At 45.7% G+C, this 17,431-nt stretch overlaps 1 protein-coding gene across 20 annotated transcripts in view; it reads left to right on the forward strand.

Annotated features, from left to right (window-relative positions):
* Positions 1-17,431, forward strand: part of BMAL1 (basic helix-loop-helix ARNT like 1) — a gene marked incomplete at its 5' end in the record, with an annotated part of 100,961 nt that overhangs the window by 59,466 nt on the left and 24,064 nt on the right. For 6 of the 20 annotated variants that reach the window (XM_081264217.1, XM_081264214.1, XM_081264198.1 and 3 more), the window contains 8 exons: positions 6,352-6,480; positions 9,698-9,822; positions 10,463-10,610; positions 11,141-11,161; positions 12,815-12,853; positions 13,156-13,197; positions 14,519-14,676; positions 16,245-16,324. In XM_081264217.1, the coding sequence (XP_081120343.1) occupies positions 10,471-10,610; positions 11,141-11,161; positions 12,815-12,853; positions 13,156-13,197; positions 14,519-14,676; positions 16,245-16,324 (480 nt within the window). Of the gene's footprint in view, positions 1-610; positions 778-6,351; positions 6,488-9,697; positions 9,823-10,462; positions 10,611-11,140; positions 11,162-11,362; positions 11,452-12,814; positions 12,854-13,155; positions 13,198-14,518; positions 14,677-16,244; positions 16,325-17,431 lie in introns of those variants that run through there. The other 14 variants (XM_081264202.1, XM_081264201.1, XM_081264203.1 and 11 more) reach the window with 8 other exon arrangements.

The raw sequence follows: 17,431 nt of genomic DNA on the forward strand, positions 1-17,431 counted from the left end.
GATGGTTCCTGGGTGTTTTGTGGGGGCAGGGCAGGAAGGGTTTGTGGTTCCTGAGACTCCATGTCGCTCTGAAGTCTTTTTCATCAAACCTGTGAAAAGAGTCATCTCCTTGATTTGATGTCCACAGAGTTGCTTCCATTAGGACCATTGTGTTTGCTCTGCCTTCAGTTTGGGCAGCTGCTTAGCTGTCAGTTGAATGGTGACCACTCCCACTTGTACCATCAGTGCATCTATATCCAGGACCAAGAGTCCTCCCAGAATTCCAGTGGGACCATAGCTTCTTCTCACTCCTGTACTTCGATGAGAGATGTGGAAAGGTTAAGAAGACATTTATTTTCTCATTCAGCAAACATCTCTGGAGTTCCTTGCTGGGCTGGGTGCATGTCCTTGGGGAACTTACAGCCTAGCCTATTCCATGATTCGTGATTAGACCTCCGAATCCCTCTATCTACCCTCTGTGACTAAGGCTGGAACTCTATGGCCTCTCCTCCATCAACTGCATTGTTTGATTCACAGAGTGCCCAGATTCACAAACCCTGTGAGATCTCAACCATCCAGCCAAGTCCTATAGCCCCAAATGCAATCATTTATCTGATTTGTTTGCTTTCAGGGTCCCCAAGCACCTCAAGCTACCAGTAGGATTGGGTATACAAGTGCCACAAATAGGGCTGTCCCCTAAGCCCCTGACAGCCTGTGCTTCGCAGCCTCCTCTGCTCAGAACACTCTCCTGACATCCCTCCAGTCCATCAAGCAAACACCTGCAACACCTGATCCCAGGTTCGTCTACTCCCAGGTCCCTTTTGCTTCCACTGCTGCCCTCCCCACGTGCGCGCGCGCGCGCACCTGCGCGCACACACACACACACACACACACACACACACACTCACATACACACACACGCACACGCACACGCCAGCCAGTAAGCTGATTACTTCCTCATCTGTTCGGCTCTTGTGTCCTGCACATGCCCCACAGCTAGGAAAAAGCACTCCTTTCTCAAGACCCTTGACTGCCACCTGCTGGAGATTTGTCATAAGGGCTCAACAGATCTCTGCCACTTACAAATGCACAGGACTCTGCTGGAGTGGGGTAGTATGTCCTCACAGTGGCACAGCCCTGCCTGTTGCCTTGCCCGTGCTGTCACATGTTTATATAAACATTCATCTCTCCAGTGACATTGAGGCCATCTTGAACGCATGGACTGTGGATTTCTCCCTGGGTCCTCATTGCCCTAGCTTCTGCTGATCCTGGTACAAACACCTGTTACCTCAGGTTCCGAACATCCATGTACTGCAAAGCAAGACAACTAAACTGCCCCATGGAGCATCAAGATGGCCTTGCAAAGGGGACAGAACCCCGCCAGCCTCCTGCCTCTGCTCAGAGGCCACCATCATATGAACAGATGAGAGCAGCTCAGCCTTCATTCCCTTAGCAAGCTAGGGAGAATGTGACCAAGGCCTCGGCTGGCTCTCTGGTCAAGGGAAGGAAAGCAGTACTTCCAGAGCACGTCCCGCACCCAGGGCCAGTTCCTTGAAAGCTTTGGGAATGCAGAGATGGCAACACATGGCCCCCTGGACAGCCTGGGGTTTGTGGAGAAGTAGACCAGACAGGGTAATCATAGTGTTGATTTACTATTAACCACATTTCTCTAAGCCATGCCCTGTTAGCTGTCAGTCACCCTAGTAACATCATGAGGTTGCATGAGGTTGCACACAGTGTCTTAGCAGAACTCCATCTAACTCACACTGCAGGTGGCACTGGAGGAGAAGAGGAGTTGGGCTTCCATTGGGGTCCCATTTTAAAAAGAGAGGAACCGGGCTGAGTGAGGGCCGACTATTTCCCTCTTTGCCCCAGCTGCCAGCCACCTCAGAGAGAAAATCTATTTGCTCAGTTCCTGCAGTTTTCCTGAACCTGAATTTCTTCTTCTTACAATTTCCCCTCATTTCTTCCCCAGGAATGCTTGTTTTTAGTGTTTGTATTTTACTTTTGGGGGTGGTTTTTGGAGACAGGATTGGCAGCAGCATGGTGGTTAGGAGCGTCAGCAGTGAAGCCAAGCACACCAGGGTTTCAATCCCCATGAGCCATTTTAAGCAAGGTAACTCCTTCTCCAGTCCTTGCTTCCTCATCTGGAAAGTGGGGGTCAGGACACAGTAAACAGGTTGTCCTGGGTACAGCCCTCTGCTTCAGTCAGTTTTTTTGCCACTGTGACTGAAAGACCTGATAGGAACAATTTTAAGAGGAAAAGTTTATTGGGGAACTCACGGTTTCAGAGGTCTCAGTCCATGGACAGCTGGCTCCATTCCTCAGGAGTCAAGGTGAGGCTAAACCTCATGGTCAAAGAGTGTGGCAGAGGAAAGTAGCTCATATGATGATCAGGAAGCAGACAGAGACGGACTCCACTCACTAGATACAAAATATATTCCCCAAAGTCACGCCCCCAAGACCCACCTCCTCCAGCCACACCTGTTAATTAGGGTGTTAATTCACTGACTAGATTAAGGCTCTCATCTCCTCTAAACCTTCTTGCACTGTCTCACAATGAGCTTTTGGGGGATACCTCACATCCAAACTATAACACTTTCCTCCCAAATCAGGCTTGATCTGGCCCTGGGCTCCTAGTCTTTATTTCCTTCTTTCTATGTGTGTCAGCTACTTTCCAATGAATTGTATAGTGGTTATAACTAAGTGACCAACTATTCCAGTTTTGGTGGACAGAAGAATTTCCTGGGGCAGACTTTCAGTGCTCAAATAGGAAGGTCTGAAGCAAACAGACAAGTTGATCACTTTCTTCAACCATTTGTGATGCTATAGATAAATATCACAGACTGAGTAATTTATAAAGAAAAGAAATTTGTTTCTCCATTGTTCTGGAAGCTGGGAAGTTTGATAGCAAGGTGCTGGTGAGGGCCTTTGTTTTATGTCATCCCATGGTGGAAGGCAGAAGGAAAAGAGAGCAAGAGGGGGCCGAACTGAGTTTTAAAACAAGCCCACTGTTGTAGTAACTAACCCACTTGTGAGGGCAGAGCCCCCATGACCTGGTTACCTCCCACCAGCCCCCTCCTCCCCCTACTGCTGCATTGGAGATTAAATTTCCAACACATGAAGTTTGAGGAACATATTCAAACTGTAGCAGTCACTCTCATAATAGGCAACCTCAACATCTTGGTTGCTGTCTGCCCAGGAGCTTGACTGCTGGGCAGGGGCTGGGGAGGGAGGCTCTGCCTAGGAAACTGCCAGTCTCATGAGGCTGTCACTTCTGCTTTTAATCATTGGTCAGGACAGATGGCAAGGCCAGGCCCCACCACCACCACCAGGGTGCAGCACAGAATCTTCCCACAAGATGGAGCAGCTAATCACATGAATGTGAAGGCAGTTGACCCAGGTCCCCTTTCTCTTCCTTCAGCCTATGAGGTGCTGGACCAGGAACCTAGGAAAAGAGACAGGTGTCTGCTCTGGACTGAAGGTCTTGGATGTGGTCGGCTTCTTATACACATGGTGGGGTAGGTTTCGGAAGGGACGGCAGCCTTGCCCTCCCCTGCTCAGGGGAATAGCTGAGTCTTTTGGTACCTACTAGTGCCTTGAGCTTCTCAGCAGCTGTGACATCTCTGCAGGAGCAGACGGGCTGTAACTCTTCCTCTGGCTTCCTGCTCTTTAGGGTAGATCCCTGAAATCCCTTCCCTGTGCTCAGAGGAGCAGGGGCTGAGGTGAGAGAGGCTGCCCCCTGCCCCTGCGTTCTTCCCAGGCACACTGCACAAGGCCCTCTGTGCCCTGCTTTCTGTCTGTCCAGCAGGACTCACCACCTGCCCTCCCAACCCCTTTGGGAAGCTCTGACTCAGAAGTGGGCATGCATGTGCCTCCTGACCACAGGCAGGCTCTCCTGAGAGTGTCCTCACTTGTGCCACTTGCAGTGCTGCACCATGGTGGCCCTCTGAACCCACTTCCAGCAAGGTTCCCTCTCGCAGACGCCTAAAGCTTCTGGAGCCCCCTCCTTGACTCAAATCCCTTTTGAAAGTGTAGCTGGGGGTCTTTTGTTTGTTTTGTTTGCAGCACTGGGAATTGAACCCAGAGCCTCCTGTGCTAGGGAAGCACTTTGACTCTGAGCTACATCCCCAGACATTTCAAAAAGTTTTATTTTGAGACAGGATCTCACTAAGTTGCTGCCTCCAATTTGCAAGCCTACTGCCTCAGCCTCCCAATTAGCTGAGATTATAGGCGTGTGCACCATACTCAGCTTGTTTTGTTTTAATTATTGTTCTTACATCTAAGAACACCTTCTTGAAGGGAAAGAATTTTCTTAAGTGAATGTCAAGTGTCACAGCAGGTTCAGCTTCCTCTCCTTGATTAAGCTCCTAAGAAAGACCTTCTTGACTTTTTTTTTTGTACGGATAGTGCCAAAACCTGTGTTAGCATTTATTCTTATAATTTCAATAAATTTGAGTATTGAAAAAATTAATCAAAGTAAGACGTTTCGAGTGGAGTTTGGTGCTAGAGACTTAGTAGAACCTTCCTCTGAGTTTCAGGGAAATGGGCAAGGAGATGAGGTATGGGCATGTTCAGTGTCTGCCCCTGGAGGGGGAGGCTTTTGTAACTAGGACCCTGCTACAAGAGGATCAGAACCCTCTGCAGGGAGAGAAGTGAAAGGAAAGCAGTTCCCCAGTGACAGGAGCTGAAGGGAGCCACACCCACAAACAGGTGCAGCCTACAGAGACGGAAGCCAGTACCCCTGCGACCCTCTCAGAGTTAGTATGGCTGGGCTAGGGCAGCAAGGGGAGGTGGGCTTCAGACTGAGCAAGGATTGAGGGTTCCTGCTGGGGAGTTTGGGAATTATCTGGAAGGCCTGAGAAGGAGCATCGAGGCCACCAAAATGTTTTAAGTAAGGGGGAGGGTTGCTGTCTCTGAACACAGTGGGCAGAGTTGGTACTAGAGAGGGGGCAGCCAACAGAGGCAGTGACAGGAGAGAGGGAGGTGGCTGGACCATCCCTCAGAGGGCTGTGGAGCTCTGGGTGTGGGAGGGAGAAGGAGGATGCCCAGAGAGGTGCTGAGTAGCTGATTTGGGGGCTGGGAATGGCATGCCACTCGGAGAGGGTGGAATTGCACACGTGAAGTCTGGGGGCTTTTTAACTGTTTGCCACTTCTTTACCAACTGAGGCTCATGGTCTGGAAGTCCACAGTTTCATGTTGTGTTATTTGCACATGTCTAGACTGGAGTCAACAGAGTTGGACTGAAAGATTCTGAATCAGATTGCAAAGAGGACTAAATCAGGAGGACAGCAGCATATCTCTTCCTAGTTCTAATCCACTTGAAGATCCAGTAATGATCAAGACAGAGGTCATGCTCCGAAGACTGTAAGAATTACCTGGCAGAATGTGAAATGCCAAAATTTCTGCTTCGGAAGGTCAGGAAAGCCCCATTTATAGTCTAAATCTTATTTTTTTTCAGGCAGAGCAGGCATGGATCAGGAGGACTGGGAGGCCCTTTCTTCCTTCTAGATCAGTTCTTTCCAGATGCAGGAATCTGCCATGTAGGTCAGAGGGCAGTGAGGGCCCCTTGTTCTGCAAGGGAGGGATGGAGGTCACCACTGACACTTGGCTGATCTGAGCCCTTTGCAGAATTTCTTTCTGTCTTAGCTTCATGTGTGCTGTGCCCAGACAGGCTTGGGGTTCATGGACATTTTCTTAAATGTATCAGCTCGCTTCCTGTTATTAGTTTCAGATGGCCTTGCTGGCATTTTTTTGTGGCTTAATGTTTTCTGTCATCTTCCTGGTCTTCGGTTTAGGTGACTGCCTTCTCTAATGCAAATGCTGAACAATGTCTTTACCAGTGAATGTAGCTCCTGGAAGCCAACCATTCTCCAGCTGTGTGACCTTGGCTAATTTCTTTATCTCTCTGTGCCTCAATCTCTTTGTAAAATGGAGAAAACCATAGTATGTACCTCCTTGGTGATTTTCAGGTTTAAATGCATTAATCCACATAAGACAATAAGGATGGTACTTTATGCAAAAGAACACTCTAGTGTTTGCTATTATTACTTAACTCAGTAGGAGAAAAATAAAGCTCAGTTACCTTCCTTTCCTTAAGAACATGTCCAAGAATCCATTTTTAGTACTTGGAAGGCATTGTTTTTCACAGAAAATGTCTCCTGCCAGGTTCCTTCATGTATTCGCAGCTTAGGTTTAACAGGGAGCTGAGGATGGCCACGAAGCTTGCCAGTGAGTGCATCTGGAGCGTGGCGATAGACGGGACAGTGAGCCTGTCCCGCAGTAGTCTCCTGACTCTCTGAGCTGATTTTCAAATTCATTTATTCCAAAGTGACCTGTCTGGGTTTTCTTTTCCCATGGTTGTCCCTGTAGGTTTTTGAAAGAAGTTGACTGCCTGAGAGGAAATTACAAAAACATGAAAATCGCTTTGAGGTGACCGACAAGTTCAGCAGCCCCTTGCTCCTCCCAGGCTGGCTCTGAGGTTGAGAGCTGTAACTTCAGGTAATAAGTAAGTCCCTAACCCCAGCCCCGTGACTGTGATCATTGCTAGCTCGCATTTGCTTGGCTGTTCAAAAATAGGGGGTGGAGGACACCAGTGGCACCTGTGTCTGGCATGTGGCCTAGGAGCCAGGGCTCCGTAAGTCCCCAAGGCCTGGCGGGTGAGTGTTGTACTCATTCTGAGCCCTGCTTCTGTAAATGTTAGCAAGAGCAATGACAATAGTGGCAGCCACTCAACAGGGTCAGTGGTATTAAGTGTAGTTATCAAGTTCTTCCTGAGGGATGAATTAGAGAGAAAGGCCAAGAAATTTCTGAAAATTAAGGTTAAAAAGAGGAAAAAGATGCATTCTACTAAATATTAAAATGTATTCTAAAGCCTCCCTCTTAACAATGTGTTACTAAATGGAAAGAACTAAGTCATAAGAACAGAGTAGAAAGTCTAGAAATACATGACAAATCAATAGAAGTAGCATTTTTCAATTATTGGTAAGACGATCTATGGTCTGATAAATAGTATACCCAGAGGGAAATAAGAAATCCTAACTTTAACTAGTATACCAAAATAATTTCCAAACAGATTAAATTTGTAGATAAAAAATAAAATTAAAAGCTTGGTATGATGGAGTACACCTGTAATCCCAGCAATTTGGGAGACTAAGGAGGATCACAAGTTCAAGGCCAGCTTCAGCAATTTAGCAAGACCCTGCCTCAAAATAAAAAAAGGGGGCGGGGGCTGTAGCTCAGTGGTAGAGCGCCCGACTCGAATAATAAAGATATTATGTCCAACTACAACTAAAAATAATTTTTTTAATTATTTTTTTTAATTATTTTTTTTTTAAAGAGAGAAAGACAGATTTTTTTAATTTTTTTTTTTTTTTTAGTTTTCGGTGGACACAACATCTTTATTTTATTTTATTTTTTTAATGTGGTGCTGAGGATCGAACCCAGCACCCCGTGCATGCCAGGTGAGCATGCTACTGCTTGAGCCACATCCCCAACCCCCATAAAAAATTATTTTTTAAAAATAAAAAGGGCTAGAGACAAAGTTCATCAGTACAGTGCCCCTGCGTTCAATTTCCAATGTTGCAAAAAAGGGAATAAAATTATATAAAAGTATTAGTAGAAAGAGTATTTGTATTAATTTCAGGTAAAACACGTCACTTTGAGCACTACACACAAATATCATAAACATGTTTAAAAGGAAAATAAGTATTCGCAACATCTATGATGAACAAAGGACTAGTGTTCCTAACGTGCACACCCTAACATCACACATTGGCTGATGGGACACTGCTATGTGCTAACTCTTTGGTGTTGTAGCACCAAAGAGGCAAAGCCAGAAATCAAGCCAAAGTGCTCTCTGGGCACTTTCAGCCTAGTGGAGAGGACAGCCTGTAAAGAAAGGAAGAAGGGAATTGTTGTAGGTGAAGTCTGGATGAGGGCTGGGTTAGGGTCGGGGATAGATTTCAGCAGGGGCAGGTTGTCAGGGCTCATGTTATACGGCTATTGGGGCTTCACTGATGAAGTGACTGAGCAGAAATGGAGAAGGGAAGGCAGCTGAAATCTAAGGTTCAGCAATAGGTTGTGCTGATGAACTAGATGTAGGCTGTGGAAGAAAGGAGTCAGGGAGGCCTGCAGACTTGGGGCCTGATGACCAGTGGGAAGTACCACATACTGACCCAGGAATGGCTGAAAGCTTGGCGTGGGAAGAACTGGAGTTTTGGTGGTGGATGTTTCGGTTCTCAGTCTCTGTTGCATATTCAAATGGAGATTGATTGGTTATCAAACCTGGATGGTTGGTTAACAAACTTGAATTCGGGGCAACCTCCAGGCTGCAGATGGACATTTTTGGAGTTATCAGAGTATGTGTAGTAGTTGAAACCATGACATGAGGCAGGTGGAGCCCCTAGAGAGTGAATGCAGACAGAGAAGAAGACCCACAACCTGTGGGACTCTCATTTAGAGGTGAGGAAGTTGAGAAAAAAAAGCTAAAGATAATGAAAAGGAGTGAACACTGAAGTAGAAGGAGAATCACGAGAAGGTGGCATCTCCCAAGTCAAGAGACTGATGAGGAGAGAGCAGCTCTGCAGGTCACGGCTGGAGGGTCAAGGAGGGAGGGCCATTGGATCTAGCTATCTGGAGGCACTGGGGAACCCAGATAGGGCTGTTTGAATGTGATGATAGGCACAACAGCCTGATCTGAGTTAGGTCATAGAGAGTCAAACCAAAAAAACTGGAGACATAGAAAATGGAATAATAGCTAAAGGAGGATAGTGTTCAAAAGTTTGTTTTTCCCAAGATAGGAGTTATATAACATGGATGTTTAACCAAATGGGAATATTCCAGTAGTGTAGGGAAAGTGGATGATGCTGGATTGGGCTCAGGTCAGGGTTCTGGAATGATGGTCTTGGGTAGGTGAGAGAGGCAGCATTGGAGCAGGAGTCAGGGCAAAGGGATCCTCAACACCAGCATCTAGGTGGCTGGTGCATGTGGTCCTGGCATCTTTTCTCAGTTAAATAAGAAGCAAAGTTATCAGGACTCAGGGTGTAGTTCACTGGTAGAATGCTAGCCGGTGTGCATGAGGCCCTGGTCCCAGCACTGCCAAAATAAAAAAAATAAATAAATAAAAAAGCAAAGCTATGGACTGAGAGTGAGGACCAGGGAGATGTTAGAAGTTTGAAGAAAAGAGAAAATACGAAGTCTTTGATAGCAGAGGGGAGAATAAACGCTCAGGGAGTGAAGGCTGCCAGCAGCCCTGCAGGTATCTGAGATGTACATTTTCTCTTGTCATGTCCAGGGGCGCAGGCAAAAACGGGATGGAAGGCCATCATGGTGGAGAAGTAGAGCATGAGTAGACACAGGGGAAGACAGAAATATCTATAAACATAGGACAAGAAAAACAATGACCTCCCCCCTTTCAAGATGGCAAGAGCTTTTGGGGGATAGAAATTATTTGAGCTTTCCATGAACTCAGGGTTTCAGTGTGTTCTACAATGTACAAAGTGGGTACCCTTTTGGCCCATCGGCCCCACTTTTATAAATTTATTCCAAGAGATAATAGCTCAGATGCACAGAGATACATGCACAGAGATGTTCTACTCTGCAGTGCTTGTAAATGTGAAAAGTTGGCAAGCCCAACCAGAAGGGGCAGGTTGACTAACCCTCCTGCATCACAGTGATAGTGGAAGGCAAGACTCACACTTATCTTCTTGTTTTGCAGATGAGGGAACTTGGGCCTAGAGGGAAGGAGTGACAGCTCCAGTCAGATCCCCTGGAGCTGAGAGCCCTGACTGCCTGCAGGGCCCAGCCTCTTCAACTGGGTCTGGAGTTGGAGTTCCTTAGAAGGTACTTCTCATCCTCTTTTGTGGGCCAACTTACTATGTACTTATAAAATACAAATTCTCAAAATAATTTGCATATTTGTTTATGACACCTATATTTCATTATGCAAGGGAAGGGTGGATATAAAAGGACACTGGGGAGACAGGACAGACTTTGCCTGTGCTGAGGATAGAGAAGAACCACACTGACTTGCCCAAGTAGAATTTTCTTGTATTTTCTGCTTTCCTATAGTTTTTTTGTAAGTCATAACAAAACACAAGATAACAAGTATCATGTTCATTTGTTATATTGATCATATATTTATTGATTAGGAGGAAATAAAATAGGAGTGTCAGAGGATATACAGGACACAGGTTGTCTCCTAGTCCCTGGTTTCTGGTATAGTTCTTCCATGGCCCAGCACAGGACCTAGAGAAGTCACCCAGCTTGTCTGGGCTTTTGTCTTTACCAGAAAAATGAGAAGATGAGCCTAAATTACCTACAAAACTTTTAAAATAAATGAGATGGTCTTTCCATTCTGCTACGTGCCTGTCCAGGGCTGACTGGGTTAGATATGTTAGTGCCAGAAACCAGCCCCAGTGTCTCTCACTGCCATCCAGGACCTCCACCACTTGACATCAATGCTCCCTTGTAACTATTCCAGAGCTCCCAATGGCGGACCAGAGAATGGACATTTCCTCGACAATCAGTGACTTCATGTCCCCAGGCCCCACCGACCTGCTCTCCAGCTCCCTTGGCACCAGTGGTGTGGATTGCAACCGCAAGCGGAAAGGCAGCTCCACTGACTACCAGTAAGGCCTCTGGGCTCGTCTTCCTCTTGCTAAACTTGGCATCAGTGGATGGGTGTGGAGATTTTAGGGCCAGCCCCCATTTCTCTCGGGAGAAGGGACGGGAAGGAAAGGTCCAACTCTAGTGCCGTGCAGTTGGTTGGGGCTTTATATTCTCCTGGATTGCAAGCAAGGAGGGAGGCTCTGGCACTGCTGAGGTGTCTGCATCCCCCTCCCGTCCCCAGATTATTCCACATTAAGGAAAAAACAACAGCCTTCACGCCAAACTCTGCCTTTTACTGCTTTCCCCCTGTTCCTTTGCTCCTTCGAGCAGGAGGGCTGAGTCTATGGATGTAATCTCAGGGGTTTCAAAGAGAGCTCTCCCAAGGCCTCTCTTGAGAAAGATAGCAAGTATCAGGTGCTTAATTAATGTGTGTGGAATGGATGAGTGGAGGTCATCTCTGCAAACAGCTAGGAACATTGACATTGTCCGTAAACATTACTTTAATTAGTATGTACCTATTATGTTAAATAGTATTTCTGTTTCTTTTTAGACTTGATGACTTTTCTTTTGAGTAAGTAAATTTTCCCACTCTCCGTCCACTCTTCTGCATCTGTACGAACTCCTAGGGAGGAAGGCAGCATACATAGAACATTCAAAGGCACATTACATTTTGCTGAGGCAACTGCGTGGGATCTTACCCAAATGTCCACTTAAGAGGTTTTCTTTTGTTTAATGAGGGAAAATCTCCAAGGAGGTATCCCCCCTACAGCAGATGTCCTTTCTGCTGAAGTTCACAGGTCGAATTTGGGGAGCACAATGGCTGGAGGTCAGATGCCCACTAGGAGATGCTATGATTAATATGTAAGTTATCCCAGATCATTAAGAGAGCCAACGCCCAGGGGATGGAGAGTGGGTGTGAGGACTGAGGGGATTCTTCCGTAGCACTAACTCCCCAACAGAGACCGGGACATTTTTCGTGAACCCTTTGTCTCAGGCAAGTGCCAATGGAGCCACTGACATGTTCTAAGACCTCTGTTACCTGGACCTGTGGTTTCCAACCTTGTCACCACCCAACACCCTTCCGGTTTTCCTCATGGACCCCCATTTGCAAACCTGCTGTCATCCGTGGAGACTCAGTCACTTAAGCAACCATATCCCTTTCCCTGCTGTTTTCCTATGCTAAGACCATGATCATCTCCTCATCTGAAACAGTCAGCCTGACCTGGGTGACACATACAATTTCAGGGGAAAGGAGGGGGCTTGTTTTCTGATGAGGCCTGTGTGATTTCCTCTGTGTCCTAAGACCTCTGGGGTAACTTTGCCTTGAGGGACACAGGGCACTCGCTGGGATCCACTGTTCTAGAATGCCACTGATTTTTGACCCAGCATTCCTAAGACTAGTTCACATTGTTAGGAGGGTCATAATCCCTCCTTCTTATGGGGTAAAGGAAAAAGGAGAGAAACCCAAGTGACAGTCAGTGCCCGCCTGTTAAACATATGGGTCGGAGAAGGTTCGAGCTGACCCCCAGGAGAGTTTGGAACTCTTTCCTCAGGGAATTGCAATCTATTTTTATTGAACCACAAGATGCCATGAAACTTGGATTTCTGGGGTCTGTGAAAGCGAGGTAGATCCTTGTTGTGATCCTAGGCTCCACACTCCCCTCTACCCCAACTCCGCAAGCCTCAGGGTTCCCACCTAGCTGAAAGTATAACGTTTGGTAGTATAACTTTGGAACGCTGCCTGGGGCTCTGCTCAGTACTCCTTTGTCAGTGCTTCATTAGTCCCTCCTCACCTACCCCACACCAGGTAGATATATATGCACACATATCTTTGATGCTTGATATGTTTTGCAAATGAAATAAGCTCCATTTATCCAGAATGACTAGGGAATGAAGTGTTACAGGCACTTGGATACTCTGGCTAAGAGTTTCCATAAACATGTGTATTCCCAATTTTGAAACAGTGAGAATATGGTAAAATATATTTAACACATAAACTCTATTGAGACTTTTGTTTGATAATGTCAAAAGCCAGACCAGGTTTTGCAGCAGGTTCAACTTAATTTTTTTTTTTTTTTGGTCTTATCCATCATTCATGTATACTCTAGCTATTTGAGCTCTCAAATTGTTTGGTTTCTGGATAAATGAGAGCCTTCTGTGCTGTGATCAGAAGCCATTCTGTATGTCTTTATTAACATGCAGTCACGTCCTCTTGTTTTTGCAGAGAAAGCATGGACACAGACAAAGATGACCCTCATGGAAGGTACCATGAACCTAGTAATTTGAACTTTAGTGTCCTTATAGCCATTTTCTTTGCACGATTACATGTTCTATTACTTGGGGCATGTTCTACCTTGTCTCAATTGGAAATAAGCAGAAGGTCATGAGCCTCTGGGCTCAAGACTGTCTCCCTCCACCCCAGTCCCCAATGTGGCTAACAATCAGGAGTCCTCGTGTGTCTGTGGAGAGGTTATGGGAATCTTGCAGGAAGGAAAATGGAAAGGTGTAACTTTGCCGCACATCTGTTGGGGGTTGCATTTCCATCTTTCTCTTTCTTTTTTCCAGGTTAGAATATACAGAACATCAGGGAAGGATCAAGAATGCAAGGTGAGCTTGGGCCCTTGTTTTGTCTAGACTGCCCTGGTCCCGGCTGCATAGAGGGTGGCTGAGGAGGCTCTGTGCAGTTGCTCCCTGTCTGCAGAGTCTTCTGGGCACTGGCACATCCTTAGGGACAATGAGAGGAGGTAGTGGGCCTTGGTTGAATGTAGTCTTCTGCTGTCTATTGCCTCCAGGCTGAGCTGGACTTCACTTATTGCCATCTAAGCATATTTAATCTGCAGAAAATTAGTCTAGGCTAGTTTTTCCCACCTCCAGAAGGTTACTCCTTCCTGACCAAGGGCCCTCCAGAGGAGACATGACTCAGTGACCCACCCCATCTCTGGGCTGCGCTCTGCCTCCCACGGGAGCCCTTATGACACAGCAAATTGCATCTGAAGGCCAGACCTAGGGCACATCCTGCTCCCTTGAGTAGGTCTTAACTTGGTCCTCCCTGCCTCCAGCCATACTTATTGACCTCTTCTCATTGGGCCCTCAAGCTTCCCTGCCATCAGTACCAGGGCCATCTGAGCCTGTATCATGACACAGAAGTAGGGGCCTGCAGAAAGTAGCTAACTTTTTAAGTCCACTGCGACTTCTAGCCTTTCCCTTGCAGACCAGATTTTGCAGGAGGTCCCACCCTCTACATATCCATTGTTGGTGTACCTCCTTAGGAGGACAATCACAAATGGCAGGGAAGTGTCTTCCTGCCAAGGTGGGTGGCCACTCCCAGGAGGGAGTAGTGTGACATCCCTCAGAGAAGCTTGGGGACTGGTGTGGGGTAGCATCTGCTGTACCTAGATGGGCCCTGGTTGATCCAAGGATGGCAGTGTTGATACAGGCCCCTCAGTCAATGATTCTCTGACAAGAAAGAAGTGAAGTGATGCCCTCTGCAGGCCACACAGCAGGCTCTGCGTAGGCCTCAGAGGCACCCACTAGGGGACGTGGGGCACTCGCTGTAGCTGTTCTGGGTGTTTAATCCTGTTAAACCTCCACCTCCATTCTTCCCTCATTCCACCCCCATCTCAAAATCCAATTTTATAGATATTGAGAGGAAAAGCAATGAGGAGAAATTAACAATTCAGTTTACTGTGAAAGGGAAATTCTTTTTCTTAATTCTAAGGATAAGATGAGCCTAAAAAAACTAATTCTGACATGACAGTGAAACCATTTTGGGGTGACTTTAGTAGAAAAGTATAATTTGAATAATTGTGCAAATTCTAAATTTACCTGTTAGATGAATAATGAAAACAGTTACAACTCATTTATTTTTGTCATCGTTTCCTTGATGCTTGCACATGTTTTATAAGAAATCATTTTTCATCTTGTTCAGGGAAGCTCACAGTCAGATTGAAAAGAGGCGTCGGGATAAAATGAACAGTTTTATTGATGAATTGGCTTCTTTGGTACCAACATGTAATGCGATGTCCAGGAAATTAGATAAACTGACCGTGCTAAGGATGGCCGTTCAGCACATGAAAACATTAAGAGGTGAGACCCTAGGCTTTATTGTCCTTTATGTCCTTGCCCACAAATGATACCTAGAAGTTCCTGAGTCCCTCAAGAAAATGGTGATTACTTGCAAATGTGTAGCCCTGTGTAATGTGCCTTTGCTTTTTGGCAATAGATAATGATGCCAAAGAGGCAATTATTGAGTATATGTGGGTACATCCTCCGAGGACTTCAGCTGTGAGCTTTGCATACCTCTCTGAATGCACACGTTGCTGAGCTGCTGCGTATCAGAGGGCACCACTGATATCCCATCTTACATGTGCATGTATTGGGTCCCACCCTTGCACTTACAAAGATCAGAAATGTGGGTGCACACAGTGACGCAAAAAAGTCAGTTTCAGTTCTTAAGAGAAACATTTAACATGACTTCTTTGAAGAGTGAGTCATTGGTTGATAGATAGTTCTTGCTAAGTTTTATTGTCAGGAATGAACACTGATGATATTTTCATCTTCCTGGAATTTTCCCGAACTAGATTGACTCTTTATGAGGGAGGCAGTATTTTCCTTCTTTGCCGAGTGTGGGGAGGGTGAGAAAACAGAGGCAGAAAAGTGGAAGTGACTTATCCAAACCACAGGAGAATCTGAAATATATCAGGCATTTTAGTGAATGCTGTTCCTGGAATTTTCCATAGTTAGTCTTGGACTATTAAATGAAATTGGAAAGTGGGTACTCAGTCATATCTGACATGTGTGGTAAAAGAGTCCCATCTAATATTTGATGAGGCCACCAGAAATAAGAAGTAGTTGTTTTTTTGTTTGTTTGTTTGTTTATTTCTGAGTTTTTATCGTTATTCCAAAAGAGATGAATTTTGTATCTTAGGCTTGAAGAATGCATTCAAAAATTCATTTTAGCAAAGATGATATGGGTTATTACAAACTAAATTAAATTGGAAGGAAAAAACGAAGAAAAGTTCAAGGTATAATAGAGCTGCTTCATTTTATTCCTTTGCTATCCTACACATGGTTCTGAAGCTTCCAAGTCATTTACTGCTGGCATTTTTCTGTTATTTTTCTCCTGAAAAATACCAGATTAACAGCCTTTTAAACACAGTCTTATCCCCTTTCAGTCCTGGGCACTGGAGCTGCACTGTGATAGCAGCTAAGCTCATTAACTACCCCCACCAAGAGGAGCACATGCTCAGGGCCTGGGTGACTGGACTGTCTCTCGGGAAGGAACATTTAGAGTGGTGACTTGACGGACTGATAGACAACCCCCCAATATGGAGCTTGGGAGGTGGGAACCCTCCCAGGAGCCTCTACCAGTTTGCAAAATTTTAACTTCCTCCTATTATCTCTTGGTGTTCCCCATAAGAAAAGCACGCTTGTTAAAGCTCATGCAGGCCACAGTGTTCTCTTTCCATTGGAGTTCTCTTTGGCATGGTAAGATTCTGCCTAAAACCAGATCTAGCCCTGTCTCATGGAAGTAAAAAGAAGACAAAATGTAAATCCTAGGTAGTAGGGTCTAGGCTTCATCCAGAGGTAGTGAAGTAGAGTGAGATACTGTCTGAACGTAAAGTCTACCAACTCTTCCTCTTTCTTCCTCCTAGGTGCCACCAATCCATATACAGAAGCAAACTATAAACCAACTTTTCTATCAGATGATGAATTGAAACACCTCATTCTCAGGGTAGGTCATAGCTATGGAATTATTTTCCACAACATTGATTTTTATAAATTTAGAGTGAGTGCCTGCATGTGGGGAGTTGGTGTCAACATTGAGTTCTTTAGGATCCTAGTCCTCAGGTCTCTACTGCCATCTTATTGTTTGGGCAGACTTCATGTTCCTTCCACAGAACCTTTCGCCTCTGTCCTGACACTGCTTAAGCAAAAATGGAAGGTCTGTGCTATTGTGATTTTAACCCAGGAGAGGCCAGATTTTGTTAAAAATAGGAGAGAATAAGAGTCACATTTCTGCATCAAGGTTTTAGAAAGGGGACTAAAACTGATGACAGTTGAAACTTTCTCTTGTCTTGATATAACCACTGGCACAAAAATGTCCACCTAAATCTTTATACCAAAATCCATCAAAACAACAAAACACCCAAGAGGAAAATGAAAGAGGCATGTGCTTTCCTCTGCTTGACTTTGGTGCTCTGTCTTGCTCAGTCTCTGCACACAGATGATTGAGATGGTGCCATGGGGACTTGCTGGCTTTCAGGGTGAGGTCTGTACAAAGCTCCAAGGCATGTTGCTGGATAGAGTAAGATCAACTTGAAAATGAAGGGAAAGAAATGAAAAGACATGTCCTCTTGCATACTGTAAAATGGGAAATAAAAAAAATGTTAACCGAAAGGAAGGATGTCTGCCTCCTCCTTACACACAGCCAGGGCCAGCCTTCCCCATCCAGCCACCTACAGCATCTGGCCCCCATCTTTCAGATGCCATCAGGTGCATTCTGGGTGGTATGGCAGTAGACTATCTCCCATCGTTCAGTAGAAGTTTACAAAACCCCTGGATAGAGGGTAACCCAGCTGGATCTTTGGATCACTGCTATCCATTTTCAACTCAAGCTAGCTTCAGATGCTCTGTAAGTCTGACCCATAACACATCATAGAATTCTCTCTTCATTCCCTCATGATGTGCTCTATTAAGCGGGAAAGCTTTCAGCTGCAAGGAACCATGGATATGATAAATAAATGCAGATGTTTTTCTCAAATGTAAGTGGTTCCACATAGGTTCTGTGGAGGTTGCTGTGTTGGTTATTGAGGTCAGCAGGAACCAGGCTCTTTTATGG

This window comes from Spermophilus citellus (assembly GCF_964194105.1).
Source record: "Spermophilus citellus genome assembly, chromosome: 2".
NCBI classification, from domain to species: Eukaryota; Metazoa; Chordata; class Mammalia; order Rodentia; family Sciuridae; genus Spermophilus; species Spermophilus citellus.